This window comes from Sphaerodactylus townsendi, linkage group LG03 (genome assembly GCF_021028975.2).
Source record: "Sphaerodactylus townsendi isolate TG3544 linkage group LG03, MPM_Stown_v2.3, whole genome shotgun sequence".
Lineage (NCBI taxonomy): Eukaryota > Metazoa > Chordata > Lepidosauria > Squamata > Sphaerodactylidae > Sphaerodactylus > Sphaerodactylus townsendi.
Genome location: NC_059427.1, coordinates 76243959 through 76259675, shown reverse-complemented (window position 1 = coordinate 76259675; position 15717 = coordinate 76243959). Strand labels below are relative to the sequence as shown.

General features: G+C 43.5%; 1 protein-coding gene across 1 annotated transcript in view; it reads left to right on the top strand.

Moving 5' to 3' along the window:
- The window catches only part of LSM11 (LSM11, U7 small nuclear RNA associated), a 29182-nt gene that overhangs the window by 3019 nt on the left and 10446 nt on the right, over positions 1–15717 (top strand). Inside the window, exon 2 of the mRNA XM_048488136.1 lies at positions 15285–15424. Coding sequence (XP_048344093.1) covers positions 15285–15424 — 140 coding nt within the window. The remainder of the gene's footprint in view (positions 1–15284; positions 15425–15717) is intronic.

The window sequence follows — 15717 nt, the reverse complement described above, 5'->3', positions numbered from 1 at the left end:
CACTATTTCCTCTTTCCCCCACAGCCTCTCCTCTTTTTCTGCTTCCTTCTCTTCTTCATGAGAATAGCCAACCTACCTTTTATCTGCCCTCTGTCCTCAGTTGCCTCCTGCAGCCTCTACCTAAGAAAACTGACTCAGTTGTTTGACACCAGCTGCTGAGCCAGGTCCACTTGCATGGTAGTGACGCATCAAGGACTGGGGTACATTATTCAGTATCTCCCTCCTCACGTTATTTTTCCCCTTATTCCTGCAACTCATAAATCCAATCCCCTTTCTGTGCCGCATTCTCTCCCTAGCCATTCACCAAACGACTTCCATCTGCCTCCCATCTTCAGCTATATTTCTTATTTAATTACTTCATTTATACCCCACCTTTCTCCACAGTTGGGACCAAAGCAGCTTACACTATTCTTCTCTCCTTTTTATACCCTGTGAGGTAGGTTTGTCTAAAAGAATATGATTGGCCCAACATCACATAGTCAGCTTCCATGGCAGACTGGTGATTCAAACCTGCGTCTCCTAGATCCTAAAGTGAAGCGCTAACCACAACACCACACTGACTTTCATAGGAAGGTCGCTGTTGAACAGTAGTAAGCATCCAGGCCTAGGTGAGTAATGCAAGTTAGGTTGCAGCAGGTAGCCCAGTGATGACTGCCAGGCCTATCCCCAATGAGTCCTCCCTCAAAACCTTGGAACAGGCCTTGCCCCCCACCCTCTATCTTTTCCTGAAAGAACCTAAGCCTACAATCCTGTAATTGCCTAGCAATGGCTACTGAGGTCTTCTGTTTCTTAGGTGCTCCCTTCCCTGAAAGCACCCCCTCCAATCTCTTGCCTTTTGTGCTTCCTTCTCATACACTAGCCAACCTACCTTCACCTTCCCTCCCATTTTAAGCTTCCCCTCCTTCCCTGCCTTGGCAGGCCAGGTTTTCTCTACCTCACAGTGGTTTACAATCACCTTTTCTTCGTCTCTCCACAATGTGACTGGCCCAAGGTCACCTGGCAGGCTTCATGGAGTGGGGGATCAAATCCCGTTCTCCAGATTACAGTCCATCACTCTTAAGCACTACACCATGTTGGCTGTCTGGACCCAGCTTCCTCTCTGTGCATCACAACTGCTGGGTCTGTCATCGTTGCCAGGCATGCATGACCTCCTGGTCATGCAACACTTTTTTATTTTGGGGGAAATTTAACACACATACACCACTCTATTATAGTAAAGATTTCAATTTTTCCTGCAAACTTAGAGAGTCCCAACATTTGCAGAAAAATCTGTTTAGTGTTGACATGACCCGATCCTCAGATTTAGGTATCCACAGATTGGGGCCATACATTATTATTAGATATGTTGATGATGATTATGATGATGATGACTAATGGCTAAGTGCACTGGGGAGCATCAGAGATTGTGTCAGGCAGAAATGTTTGGGAATATGACCTGTAATAGGTTTGCTGCATATTGAGTGGAATGTACAGAATGGGAGGAAATTTCAAAAGTTGGCTTTGACCTTTGAGTTTGAGCTGTGTCTTGGGCATTGCTGTTGTGGTTGTATGGCCTTCCTGAGGATTTGAGAAAGACCACTGCTTTGGTGATTAGTCAGTTTGGTCTCAAGACTTATCAATATTTTTAGTTTGTTTTTAATTCTGGTTCATGTGTTCTTACTTTTAATGTCTATGTATTGTGTTTTTAATTGTAAACTGCATAGGGTACTTTGGGAAAGAGGCAGGACAGAAATAAAATAAATATAAAATATACGTTGATTGTTCTGGAACTACTGCATCTTTTTGGATGGCATGGATAATATTCTGGTGAATTTGTATGAAAATTTGCATGAAGTTTGCATGAAAAATAATTGGTTACAAAAATGAGCTAAGTTCCAAGTTCAAGCCCGAATACCAGGTTTAACTATTTTTTCTGAAGAGTTTTAAAATTAGCAGTGATATTAATGTCATTGTTTTATAAGTAAACTTTGTAATAATTATATCAGTTCAAAAAATAAATTATGAAATGCATATTTCTAAGCGTAATATGACTCAGACGAGCATACATTAATGCATACATGATAAAGGGGATAAAAATGGGACAAGAAGAGCTTCTAGCTAAACTCTAACTCAGCATATTTGGAAAGACCTACAGTTGGGAGCTTTGGAAAGTTGCTGCCAGTAAGTATTGGGCTATTTGAATCAGTGGTCTGTACACCTTGAAAGTATTTTGGTTGGAAAGTCTGGGTAAAATAAAAATAATATTACATTGCTGCAGTACTTCCCAGCAAATACTTTTCATGGCTTTGTTGTTGCAATCAACATTATTTAAAATGGGTCTGGCTATAGTGTAGTGTATTTAAAATGGGTCTAAATACATGCTGATCCTCCCCTCCAACCTTTTAAATTACTGCATTTCAAACTCCCTTCTTTTGAGATTTAAAAAAAACTCTGACTGGGAATCTGGCCTAATTGCCATTGCATCGTAAAATTTCTCATATGCTTATCTGACTTAGAATTATTATCTCATTACTTTTAAGTTGGATGGTTTTAGCTGAATGCTCGAGCAGCAAAGTTGTTATGTTGCCTTTATGTCCATCTTTTCCTGGTTGTTGTCCTGATGTTCAACTGATAAATAAGCTGGGATGTAGATAAACAGGCAACAGTAGTAATCATGTCCTCTGCACTAGCATGGCTCTAGACAGGCCTAGACTTTTTGTTGTAATTTGACTGGTGTAGCTGCCGAAGTTCAGTAATTTTTTCAGCATGTTAACTGTTTTTACCTGGAGTGTTAATGCAGGTTTCTGTTATAGCAATCTGCTGCGGACCACCGACTTGCACTTTTATGCTGAGTTTCTTTTATAGTCTTCTAAACTGATTAATGGCCCTGGATCTAGTCAGGCTACTTAATTGATGTTGCCCCTGTGTTCTGCTCTGTTTATTTTGTTATCTGATCATAAACACTAGTATGAACAAAAAGATAATTTGATAGAATGTTTTAATGCTTGCAGGAAAATACCTATCTAATTTCTAAAGGTAGTATTTAATATTGGTGTACTGGTGCTTTTTTGATGACTGGCAAATGATTATTTCCCCTCGTAAAAAGCTATTTAGACTGATTGAGCCTCCTTAATCTCTAAATATTGAACAGATTATGACAAAGCTCTTGTAAGGACCCTTCTGATTCTTTGCCCAATGTAACTAAGGAGAACTGATTTGGATTGATTAATTTTGTAGTCTGAAGCATTACTGAGTTTATAAACTTTAATAAACCTACTTTTAAATTTCACAGGCTCCTGGAGTTATAATATTGATATTATAATAATATTGATAATATAATCTCCATAGAGGGAGATCTTAAATTCTGTCTTTCCTGTTTTAATCCCCTTGTTACAGTTTTTTTCTGGTATCATAATAGATTCAGTACAGCACAGACTTTTTAGAGTGGTAGTGGACAATCCTGATACATCTATATTTTGGAGGCAAATTCAGAATTTTAGGAGGTCAGATATTAGAGGATTAAAAACATCCAATTACCTTGTTTTTTGCTAAGGTATGATGCCAGAATTGACCTCCTTGTGGTAAATGATTCTCATATGACCTGTGATGTTTAGAAGCCCTTGTTGTATGGAGCTTATATTACAAGACTTTGTATCCTTCCTGTAACCTCAGGCAAAATGGAATGGAGATTTGCAACAGGATAACTAAAGTGCTTCCTTAAAGTATGGTCTGGGCAGTGATGGCTGGCCGGTGAGGCTTGGTTGTACCCCTACAGTGACTGTAACATGTCTCAGCCCTAAAATTTTATCTCTTCCCCATAGCAGAGATTAGAGCAGAGAAATATTTTCTTCATCTGTTACTTTTGTAAGGACACCTGACAAGGTTGAAGTGACGTGCTGTACTTGCTGTCACCTTCGTAATAATTTTTTTACAGGTTAAGAATTTTCCTGTTCAGAATCTTATGTTATTGTATTTATGTTCGTGCAGTGCACTTTCCTGAACATTTTAAGATGATTCTCAATAAAACCATGGCAGGTAAAGAAAAACAACACACAACAGCCCCTAAAGTTTAGAATAAAACCAAGCTTAAAAAATGTAATTAAAAAAATACAACACATTGAAACAGAAGTAGTTAAATTAGAGAAAACAATGTTACAAATTATGATTAGCAACTACATTTAATTAAAACTATTCCACTAAAAAGGTTTTCAAACAAGGTGTCAGTTGTTAAAACCAGCCTCCGAAAAACCCCAAACAGCACCCAAAGTGTATTTACTGATGTTAAAGTCTGTCTGCATTTATGTTCTTTTCCTTTTTAAAAAGTGCAATCCTAAGCAGAGTTGTACCTTTCTACGTCAATTGAAGTTTAGAAAGTCCAGTGAGCTTAGAACAACGTAATTCGGTTTAGGATTGCACTGCAGGAATGCTGGGTAAAATATCAAGCCACAATGGGAGTACTTAAAGTGCAAGACTTTCTGTTGCATCAAGGCAGTGCCATGCTTGTATGGAATCTCTTCCTTCATAAATTATGCCAGGTGGTTACTGAGGTGGTGATTATGTATCAGAAATATTTCTCTTGTACAGTGACAACCCCTAGGTAGGCTTTTAATAATCCTTTAAAATCTAGGTATTAAGCATGTGTTTTATACTGAAAATCCATTTCACGACTGTTGAGTATTAAATGATGTCCCTGTAGGCTTCACAGATGATTGATGAAAAGTCTGTAGTGCCTAAAACCACGGGAACATAATAGTTACCTGCAGAGCTTAACATAATAGATTTTATGTTTGCAGAATGAGATTTCCACAGAGATACATTTGGTGCAGTCCCCTGGTTAAATTTATTTATTTCCAATATTTTAGCTGACCTTTCTCCAAAAAGAATTGAATGAATAAATAACCATTACAGTGTAGAAGTATCCCTCTCTGAGGTTCCCCCCCTCCCCCGGTACAGGGGTAGAGTTAAATCTGCCAGCCTTGTCAAATGACAAGATAAACAGAACATTTTATGTCTGGGAAGTAGCTGTTCATTGGCACGAGAGTCATGAAAGATCCTCGGGTTGCTTTTATTTTATAAAACAAGTAGAGCCCTTAGTTGTAGTGATGCACTGCTGACCCAGCAGCACCGTGGTAGAACGTTGGAACACCAACGGACCTACGGCCTTCTAATGACCGTTCCCACTCCTCATCCCCCCATGAGTCACGTGGTCATGAACTGTCTGGCTCAGTCATCGGCTTAGGGACAATGGTCTTGCCCAGGTGAGGATTTTCAGGCTCAGACGCTTTACGCCTCTCCAAGATCGTATTAGGTGAGACGCACTACGATGATCTCCAGGTCTCCCTGCCTCCCCATCTCCTACCCACCTCCTTTACACTTCACAATGAAAACCCTAATAAAGGTGCCAGAGACCAGCACAGGGCAGAGTTGTCAGATCAATGAAATCCCCGCTTCTGTTAAGCGACGCTTCACCAGAGGGAGGAACCTCCTCCGCTCGCCTATTCCTTAGCTTAATGCACTCCCCGCGGGATGACTACAAGTTGGTGCCGAAACCGAATCCTTCAACCTCCACCCTACTACCGCCGCCAAAAGGGTCAGCGATACCGGTCCGCTGGATCGGGCGACAGGGACCATCAGTTGCATCGCTTCGTCCTCTGATCGGCGATCCAGAGACGGCCTCTAGGACACTTCGTCCGGACGGAACAACGTGAGTATGCGAGCTTCCAAAAGCAGGGCCTATGACAAGCACGTTGACGAAGCTGAAAGCTTAGCTTAAATGCGCAGGGTCCTCGTGAAGAGAAGGGAGCTACAAATATTGAGGAGATTGAAGCTTCAATGTCCATGGTACCCAGAGGCATGGCTGGAATCTTATGACTGGAAACATCGGGCGACTTTTCGCATCAGAGCCTCGCCGATGTCACTGCTACCGGGACGGGAGACAATGTTGCGTCGCCATCAGCCTGGTAGACCTATGGCCTCTTTGCTGTAGGTCACCCTTCGACCTTCACCTTCACTTCAACCTCGAATTTCTATCCGCCAAATTGGACGCCTGTCCTCCTTCTGCCCCTGCTCCTTCTCGCCATTTCAAACTCTCCCCACGCTCAGTCAGCCTCCCCTTTGCTCCTCTTTCATTTTCCTCGGGCCACTGCACCTCCGGCCAGCCCACGAATAAGAGGTTTCGAAATCTCGCAGAGCCGTGATAGCCACGATCTGCAGAAGAAAGAAGCCCTGACGGAAGACGACGCCGCATATTCTGCATTGTGCCCCGGCCCATTTCACAGATACCGAGGAGGGTGGCGCCATTCGCTGGCTGTCGAAAGCACCGGCCTTCAAGCTATAATATCCCACTGAGCCTCGCTAAAGCAATGCGACGAGGGAATCCTCACCAGCCCCTATGTGAGAGGCATGTTACACGCCAGGAACCACCTAATGGTCTTTGAGGACTGAAAACCACCTTCGCGATAAAGCTTTTAAACTCCCGACAGTATGTATCTGGGAAAGCCAGTACCGCCAGCAGTGCATAAGCAGAGGAGCAGCCTCCTGGCGGCGCTCTTACACCACCGCCAAGAGCTTTATGGCTGCTTCGGGCTAGCCCCAATGCACAAGTTTGCCGGGTGGTCAATTCTACGGTCGCTTCTGAATGCTGCTTTTGAAAGTCCCCAATACCGACAGCCAACCCAAAGTTTTTTTCTAGCACTGCAGAAGCCTCTAAGAGCCCTATATGCTGAGTTTGTGAACAGGCTCCAGGAGGCCCTCAAGAGGCAGGTTGACAACGAGGGAGGCCCAGGCTAACTCCTAAGCGCCTTTGCCAAGGAGAACGCTTCCGGCTGGAGTGCCTGAAAGTTGATCACAGGCCTAGGAAGGAACTCCAGCTGGCCGACATGCTCAAAAGCTTGCCAGGATATCGGGTCTTTCCATCACAGCCTTCTAGCCGCCGCCTCCTCAGCCATGAGACAGCCCCAGACGGAGTGTCTCACCAAGTGCCAGACATTCGAGTGAAGGTAGGCTGCCCGGGGCCTACAACCCTGACGAGGAGGTCTCTCCCCGTAGTGGCCAAGACCCCCAGGAGGCCTAGGCCGGGCGCCCAATGCCTGCTGGGAGGTCACAGCTCGCACTTCCCCAGCCCGAACCAAGATCCGCACTCCTCAAACCTTTCCCCGAGCTCCTTACGAGATCTTCGCTCCAGCTCAGTATAGTGATCCCATCCCCACGGAGACCATTAGGCTGGTCTTGCCAAAGCTCACCGCTGAACAGGGGTTGTTCATCATCCCAGGGTCATCGACTCCACGCGCCAGGGAGCCATCCACATTCAAGTATGGGACAAACATCCAAGAAACTGCCAAGTTCATCTGAACACCCTGCCCTATGCCTTTACTGAGTCTAATCTAAGTCCAGCTAATCTAAATCTCGCTCGCCTCTACGCCTATACTTCCTGCTCTGCTAGCCCCTTCTATTTCCAAAGTCACCATGCTCACCAGCCAGTGCTCCTGCAGAATGGCACGATTTCAAAATTCCCAGAGTCCACAGTCACTGAATTGCAAATAGAGAGAAATGCTGATCGAAGAGACTGCCGCTTGAACCTTCCCTCAGAATGCCCTGGCAGCCAATCTACAGGACAATGAGGTATGGAAAGGGAGGATGTCGCACAATGGCCTTTAAGCCAAAAGTCCTTCGTGAAGAAGAAGCCCCTGGCCCCTCTCCACAAGGTTCAAACCAGATCTCATAGCCTTCGAGCCCGGGTGCAGAGCCCTAAGCTCAAAGCTTTTCTCCCAGTGGCAGCAAAATCGTCAGTACCTCTGTAGGAGAGAGCACATCTCAAATCAGAGTTGCAATCCTCCTCGTTACTTTATATGTGCTCTGTATGCCTATGTATGTTCTGTATGCTCCTTGCCCCCTTTCAAGAGACCCTAAAGTTTTCCCTCATAAGAGGGATTTTTCCATTGCTTCTAAGCTATGCTCTTGTGCTTCAAATTAAAGTTTCTCCTTTTCTGATGTGTGCTAATGCCTTGAAAGGCTTCGCTTCATTACAGCATCCGCTTCTAAACGTGAGCACACAGCTCGTATGCGTTTCCCTAGGATACCGATGGGACCTGCTTCAAGCCGCCCATCTTAGTTTAAACCTTCAAAACTTCAAACTCTCCTTGAGAACCTTTTTCTTCATTCATCTGGAGCTTACACTGCCACATTGGCGTACAGAATTATTTTCATGCTCCCACATCTCCTGCTGAGCCTCTGGCTAGTCACAGTGCCGGGGTCTCCAGCCACCTATCTTACACACAGCCTCGCCAGGAAGGAAGCAAGCTCAAACCGCCAAAGTCCCTTTACAGAGGAGGGTAGAGCTGACTTCCAACCCCTCACTTCTTTCTGCACACCTCCTTCTCTAATGGGCTGACGCGATCACCCTAGATCTGGATCTGACAAAAGGTTTTTCTTGCAAACCCCTCTCAAATTGCTCGTGGTGATCAAACCTCGCCCAGAACTGTTTTCTTTGCATCTTTTCTAAATCTTTCCTATGAATGCTATATTACGATATAACTATAATTGTGAATTGCTTAAGGTTTAATCTGGTTGTGACTCTCCTCCTAAGCCTCGGCAATTCGCTGCCTTGTGTACTTTGCGTTGCAAGTGATCATTGTCACAAAACAACGAAAGAAAGGGAGTAGTCCCCCCCCTATTGACCCAATCAAGGTCTCATTCAGCAGACTATATCCAAAAGTACTCTTCTCTATTCTCTATCGTAACGTCTTCCACTCAGGGCTCGGGCTTTCCATTGTCATCTATAAGAACTAACTCCAGCCAGCACGCAAAACTCTGGGGAAAAGCTGCCGCTTGTTTTTTTTCTCTTCTATACAGAGTCCAGGCCTCGCCATGCCAGGCCAGCCCTTATCCGGGAGAGCGGAGCCGGGCCTCCTGAGGTGATCCCACCCCGCCGCCCTGCTGGAGAGCCCGGATCACCCCAGCCTAGCTAAGATGGGAGGGACCTCTGGAACCAGTACACCCATTCTTCCATGGAGATCGCGAACTCGCTGCCCCCCCCCCCCCCCCAGGGAATGGCAGCCTGGCCAGCTATATTCGCTGACGCTGTGTGTCGCTACTCCTCATCTACAGTCGCTTCTTTATCTCTCTCCTCTTTCGTCACTCTGGCTGAACTTAAATCGCAGCCAGGAACATTCCTGATAGATTAACCCTTTGGAACTCCCTGCCGTCTTCAGCCTGAATAATTGTTGAACACGCTTCTTCTCACAACCTTGCTCGTGAGAGTCACTGAACCTGCAATGCTAAAGACTATCAGCAGCTTCTCCCTACGCCTTGAGAAACCCATGGACTTCTAATCAACGCCATCGCTTGTAGCTTTGGTAGTCAAAACAGCAAGAGCCATGCATTGACAATTATGCAACCACGGATTGCCTTCCTTCCTTACATCTAGCCTATGTACCGTTTAGCCATGTTTATTGCTTTTCATTTATATGATGTCGCCATCTACAAACATGCATGTCTTGTATATATTGTTGCCAACGCACGTTCCGATGCCTTGCTCCCTTTTTATGCCCATTGAGCCGCACCTCCAAGGGAATTATTAAGTTGAGTACTATGACCGACTGGATTATTGGGAAGTTACTGCATGCCTTAATTTGTGCTATCGTGATTCGCTGTTGTTGCATTCCCGCCATCTACCTGCCGACTCTCTACTGCCGCCTTCACCATTGTTTTGCATCAGGCTTCACCTCGGAGCCTGGGCACCGTGCCGCCCTCGAATTTCTTTGCCGAGCGACGCAGCTGCTCTAGCCATATGGAGTATGTTCGCGACTTCTTGTGGGAGTCCCCGACTTGTTTCATAACACTAAGACTATCGGCCGCTCTGCCTGTGCGCTCCCCATGGGTCTATCAACTTCTACCTCCACCGCCTGATGCCCTGGCCTCCGAGCAGCAGGAACTGCTGCTTTACCTTAGATAATCGTACGCTATTGATTACTTATTGTTGCTTTTGCATCACCAAGGCTGTGAAAATGTACGTAATATGTGTTGTTTTTAATCTCTCTCTGATAATCAATTGATTCATAATATGAGCGCGCCAATTGCAAGGAAGTTGTATCTAATCTGAAGTATGATGTTTGCCCCAATGGTGGTCGCGCCCGAGCTACGCCGGAGATATTAAGTGCTATTGTACAGCTTTCCTTGCATTGGTTTAATTGTATGCCCTATTATCGGATCTTTGTTTCTTTGCTCAATGTATGTCTAATATTGCCTGTAACCTATGTAAGAAGCCTCGACTTTCCCTTCTTTACCTTCAACCAAGTTCTAATGTTGCAAGCAGCCCGCCGTAGCTTGACCCGTGCGGGCGAGGGGACAAGCGCCCTTTTTTAAATCGCCTCAGCATTTCCTCGCCTTTCCTTCTAAATAAATGTGCGAGATGTGATGCACTGCTGACCCAGCAGCACCGTAGAACGCGTTGAACACCAACGGACTCACGCCTTCTGGTCGCATCAGCACTTCACTCCTCATCCCCCTATGAGTCACGGGTCATGAACTGTCTGGCTCAGTCACCGGGCTTAGGGACAATGTATTATCTTGCCCCCCAGGTGAGGATTAGGTTTCAGACGCTTACGCCCTTCTCCTCAAGACGCAGGCTGGTGGTGAGATCATGCATCACATGATGACCCCCCCAGGTCTCCGGGGTCTCCCGCTTCATCTCCCTACCCACCTCCTCTTTTACACGCTTCACAATGAAACCTCTAATAAAAGGTGCCAGAGACCAGCACAGGGCAGAGTTGTCAGATCACGAAAATCCCGCCAGCTCTGTTGCTGACGCCTTCCACCAGATGTGGAACTTCCTCCGCCGCCTATTCCTTAGCTGCACGGTTCTGCCTTAGTATTATTATATTGTATCAATAAATGATCAGTTTGTGGCATCTTGGTGTGTAGGATTTTTCTAAATGCAAATTGTGCAACATTGCTAACAGGCCAGGTTTGCACAGGAGCACTTCAGTATCTCTGGTACATAATAGGCAGGACCACAAGTGGAAACTTACAAGGAAGACTAGTTCTAAAGATCTGATTTACTCTGGATCCACTTTACATTATCTGTGCTCCTGTCTTTGCTCAGTTTTAGGTTTTTGTTGATTGGGGGGATAACATTATATAATTTTTAAAAAATGTTATGTTTCATACTTGCCTGTAGAAACATCTCCCCATCCATACATGGCCCCACTTTATAGATATTTTAATCTATACCATGGGACCAAGTTTTGAATTAGATGTAGTGATAGTGGTGGTAGTAATAGAATTGGCCATTTGACTGGTCAAAAAAGATTTGGTTAACTGATCAGTAAAGTATTAGTTATGTATTGTTGAAGCACTGTTTATTAATAAACACCCAAAATATTTTTGATCAGCAGCAGGTTTGACAGGCTAATTACAAAAATAACAGTGCAATCCTGACTGGGGGAGGGGAACAAAAGGGCTCTGGATGTGGTATCCACACAGCTGTATGATGGCCGGGCACCAATTCTGCTGCAGTGCCATGACTCCTCCATTGCAGGAGCCCATGCCAGCAGAGCCAACTTTAATTGGCTTTCTGCCCAAGAGTGCCCCTTTTTGCTGTCTAGGACTTGTACATTCAGAAAGGGTGGCAGAGTACATTGGGATGCATAGGGGCTTTTTACTGCCTTTGGAGGATGTTCCTTGTTTTCCTGCTGGTTGTGGTGCTGCAAACCTCTTTGGAGGTGGTGGGGCTGCACCGTGCCTGGACATTGCTAATCTGTTCCCCACCCTAGGATTGCACTGCCCATATCCTGACTATTGCTGAGGAAACAATGGAATTAATTACTTTAAAATTGTAATGAATTATCATAATTTTAAATAATGTTAGGAAAGATTTCTGTAAATGCATATGATTCACTGAATAGTTTTTCCCTTTACAGGGTTCGCTTAGAACATCAAGCTTAAAATTGAAAGAAAAAAAGAAAAGAAATTAAACAGAAGTAAAAGCAAAATAACTATTTTTTTAAAAAAAGAAGTAATTTGTGCTAAACAGGCAGCAGGTCAATTTTTCCTGTTTGGAAATGTGTCCAGTTATAATAGGTAGTTAGTGGGATAAGTTTTGCTATGCTGTTAGTTCTGCCCCTAACAACTGCAGGACTTCAGGGCAAGCAATTCTCACTTGTGTGTTGTGTGGTTTCCAGGCTGTATGGCCAAGTTCTAGTAGCATTTTCTCCTGACATTTCACCTGCATCAGGAGAAAATGCTACTAGAACATGGCCATACAGCCTGGAAACCACACAACACCCCAGTGATTCCGGCCGTGAAAGCTTTCGACAGTACAATTCCCACTTGTTGGTAACAGATGAAATCATAATGAAATGTAATGCTTAAGCAACCTCCTTTATACTGTATGGAATATTTTTACAATATAATCAAATAATAGGCAATCAATTAACAGTAATGGAGGTTGGCGACTTGCTATTTGTTCTGGATTGAATATAGGAAGTTGCTTTATAACAAGTCAGATAATTGTTCCATCTGACTCATCTGATTCCATATGACCTCAGGTTGTGCTTACTGGTGGTGTCTATTCAGGTGACAGTTGTTGGAAGGATCTCTGCATGTAATTCTTTTTAGTCTGAAGATTTTTTTCATGGAATGTGATGGTAAACCCTTCTCTTTTCCTTCTGTTGGGACACCTGAGGGTCAGAAGAATTTTGGCATTCCAATTACAACCTGAACAATTATTAACTGCCACCAGTAACTCTTAGAAGTATCTCTTTCAAGGAGTCATACACCTAGCCATTGTACCTGCCTTGTGGTTTTGAGACCCTGCCTAGCTGCTGCACTTCCTACTGCCCTTCTACAAGCAAGTGCAGGGCTGGTCTGTCACTACTTTGTGCATTAGAGCTTTGTGCTCCAGGGATAGAAAGCTTCTCTGTTCCCTAGTGCCACACTTTAGATAGCAAGACCAAATAGATTTGATGTTTTTCCAGGAATCAGACTTAGAACATTTAAAATATAAGGTTTAATGAATGAATAAAATCTGTATGTTCCATTCAAGCAATTTGGGCTTAGCAAGGGAACAGATAAAAGGTTAAAACATGCAGTCTTCTGTCCATTCACTTGTTACTTCCTAAATAACACTGCATTTCGGGAAAAGCTTTACTTGAACTTGCAATGAGTTAGAATTTATCATTACATTAGAATTTGTCATTACATTTGGTTGGGATTCCTCTCTATTGTCCCCTATCTTGTGGAAAGGATGGAGTCCTTAGGTCAGACCTGGGCATTATACGGCCCGCGGGCCACATCCGGCCCGCCGGATGACCCTGACTGCCCCCCGCCTTGCTGGGGAGCGAGGCGCCTTTGAAAGCTCCGCAGAAGCCAGCAACCAAGGCAACCGGCTTCTGTGGGGCTTTCAAAAGCACCAGCCGATGAAAAAAGTAGGTTAAGGGACTTAAGTCTCCCCACTTGCTTGATTGTCACATTGGACAACTATGCAGGTAGGTTAAGCCTGTGATTCTTTGTGCCAAATAGTGTTGTATGCTGAACTGTTGCCACTGATTCCAAGTTGATCTGTGCACCTGTCTGTCACTTATCAGCCCCTATTATGCAGAATTGAGTTCAGCCTTTTGGCCCGGCCCTCCACAATATTTTATGTTTCTTATGTGGCCCCATGGAAAAAATAATTGCCCACCCCTGCCTTAGGTGAAGGATTTGTCCATCATGGCTTGTGCAGATCTGAAAAGCTGCACAAAATGAAGACTTCCCTCCCCTGTGTCCAGAACCGCTCTTTCTCCACCTCTTCCTTTGGGATAGCCTCCCTGTCCCAAAGGAAGAGTTTGCCTTGAATCACTTCAGTGTTCCCAGCTTTATAGCTCTGGGTGTGACTTTCTAGAACAGGATGGGATAATAAACCATTAACATTACAGCTTGAATGCTCAGTGCTGGGAGCTTGACATTTGCTATGTCCAGCCCTTCTCTCAACTATCCTTTTGTAGTCTGGTTCCTGCCTGACTCCTGCAGCCACAATAATGGAAACATTGAGGGGAATCCTTGGGTTGTGAGTGGTCTTCCTCACAAACCATGCTTTCCCACTCAGTTGTGGGGGGCCGTCCCCAAAATGTGTTGGTTGTTGGATATCTGGAAACTTATATTATGGAAGATTGTCCTTATTTTTCCATAGTAGATGTTTATTAGCATTAGAAAGAACTACTTATTCACTGTAAGTAGCCTTTATTCCTTCAAGCAGCTGAGTACTTAACTTGAACAGGTACTTTGAAGAATGCATTCATACTCAAATGAAAAGGGTATTTTCTGGGACTTGTACAAGGAGAATAATGTTTTAATGATTTCTGGATAGTGAAAGATTTTATAAAACAAGAATGAATGTTTACCCAAAGACAGAAATGTAAAAGGAAGGGGGGTCTATTTATAAAATATGTTTCTCTCTCAGAATAACTGAAATAATGTAAAAGCAGTGTCTCAAAATAATGTTAACATGTAGGTTCACACCATTGTAAGTCCGTTAAGTCCAAGATTTAAATGTAGTAAGGTTAATGACTCTAACATAGCTAGAGTATTTGACCAGGTTACTAACATAAGCAACAGACATGGCACTTGAAGTTGGAAAAATACTTCTAATGCTGCTGTATACAGAATATCTGTGGGTATTTGGTGTGGAATCTGTCCACAAGGTCTCCATGAGTTATACCATTCCTCTTGTTTATAATTTGCATTTATTCTGTACATCAAATAAACTGATGAATATTTGAAAATGTGCTCTCACAATCAAGGGAAAAAACTAACATGAGAGGAATTCAGAAGTTTATTTTCATTTGTGCAGACCTTTATTCTGAAATCCATGAAATTCAAAATGTCAGTTCAGATTATGGATCTTTCAAACACAAGTTCCTATTAGGTAAATTAATTATGCTGTTATTTTTTAGGATGTATTCTTTTTTGCTCATGCAAAATTAAGTTTGAACTCAGTTCCAAGAACATAAATTTTCAGAAGCTAGATCAGGGGTAGGGAACCTGCGGCTCTCCAGATAATACGTAAAATATGTAGTTATGTAGGTTATGTAGTTGTGTTTGTATTTGGCTGGCTTTTATGCTTTCTCTAAGCTGATATTCTGTCTTGTAATACGGTTGGTTCACTGGAGTATGCTGCACCTTTGTAGCAATAATAGTTCACTGTATAAATTAAGGAATTGTTTTCAGAACAAATTTCGAAGTAACTGTGAGTCCAGCCTTTTGTAATTCATGTTATTCTGTGTGATGTTTGTCCAGTAACCAGAGATGGTGGTTCATTTTTGTTCTAGTTCATGAAGGCAGCCCACTTGGAGAACTTCACCGCTGTGTCCGAGATGGTGTTAAAGTGAATGTCCATGTCCGAACTTTCAAAGGGCTTCGTGGCGTATGCACTGGATTCTTGGTTGCATTTGACAAATTTTGGAATATGGTAATGATCGTCCTTTTCTATGATTTTATAACTACCATTGTAACAATTTCAGATGAAACAATCTGTGTGCACAGCAATGCCTACATTTGGCCATCTGAGCAGTTTGTCTGTGCAACTTCATATGAGTGTTATCATTGACTTCTGTTGGATCCATTTCCTTTTTGTTTAATATATTCTATGAAGAGATGTAAAATTTGCAAACATGAGGGCTGTTTTTCCCGGAAGGGACAGAATTTCGGGGGGAAATCAGGATATATATGGTACTTACGTTTGCATTAGATTTAAACTTATTT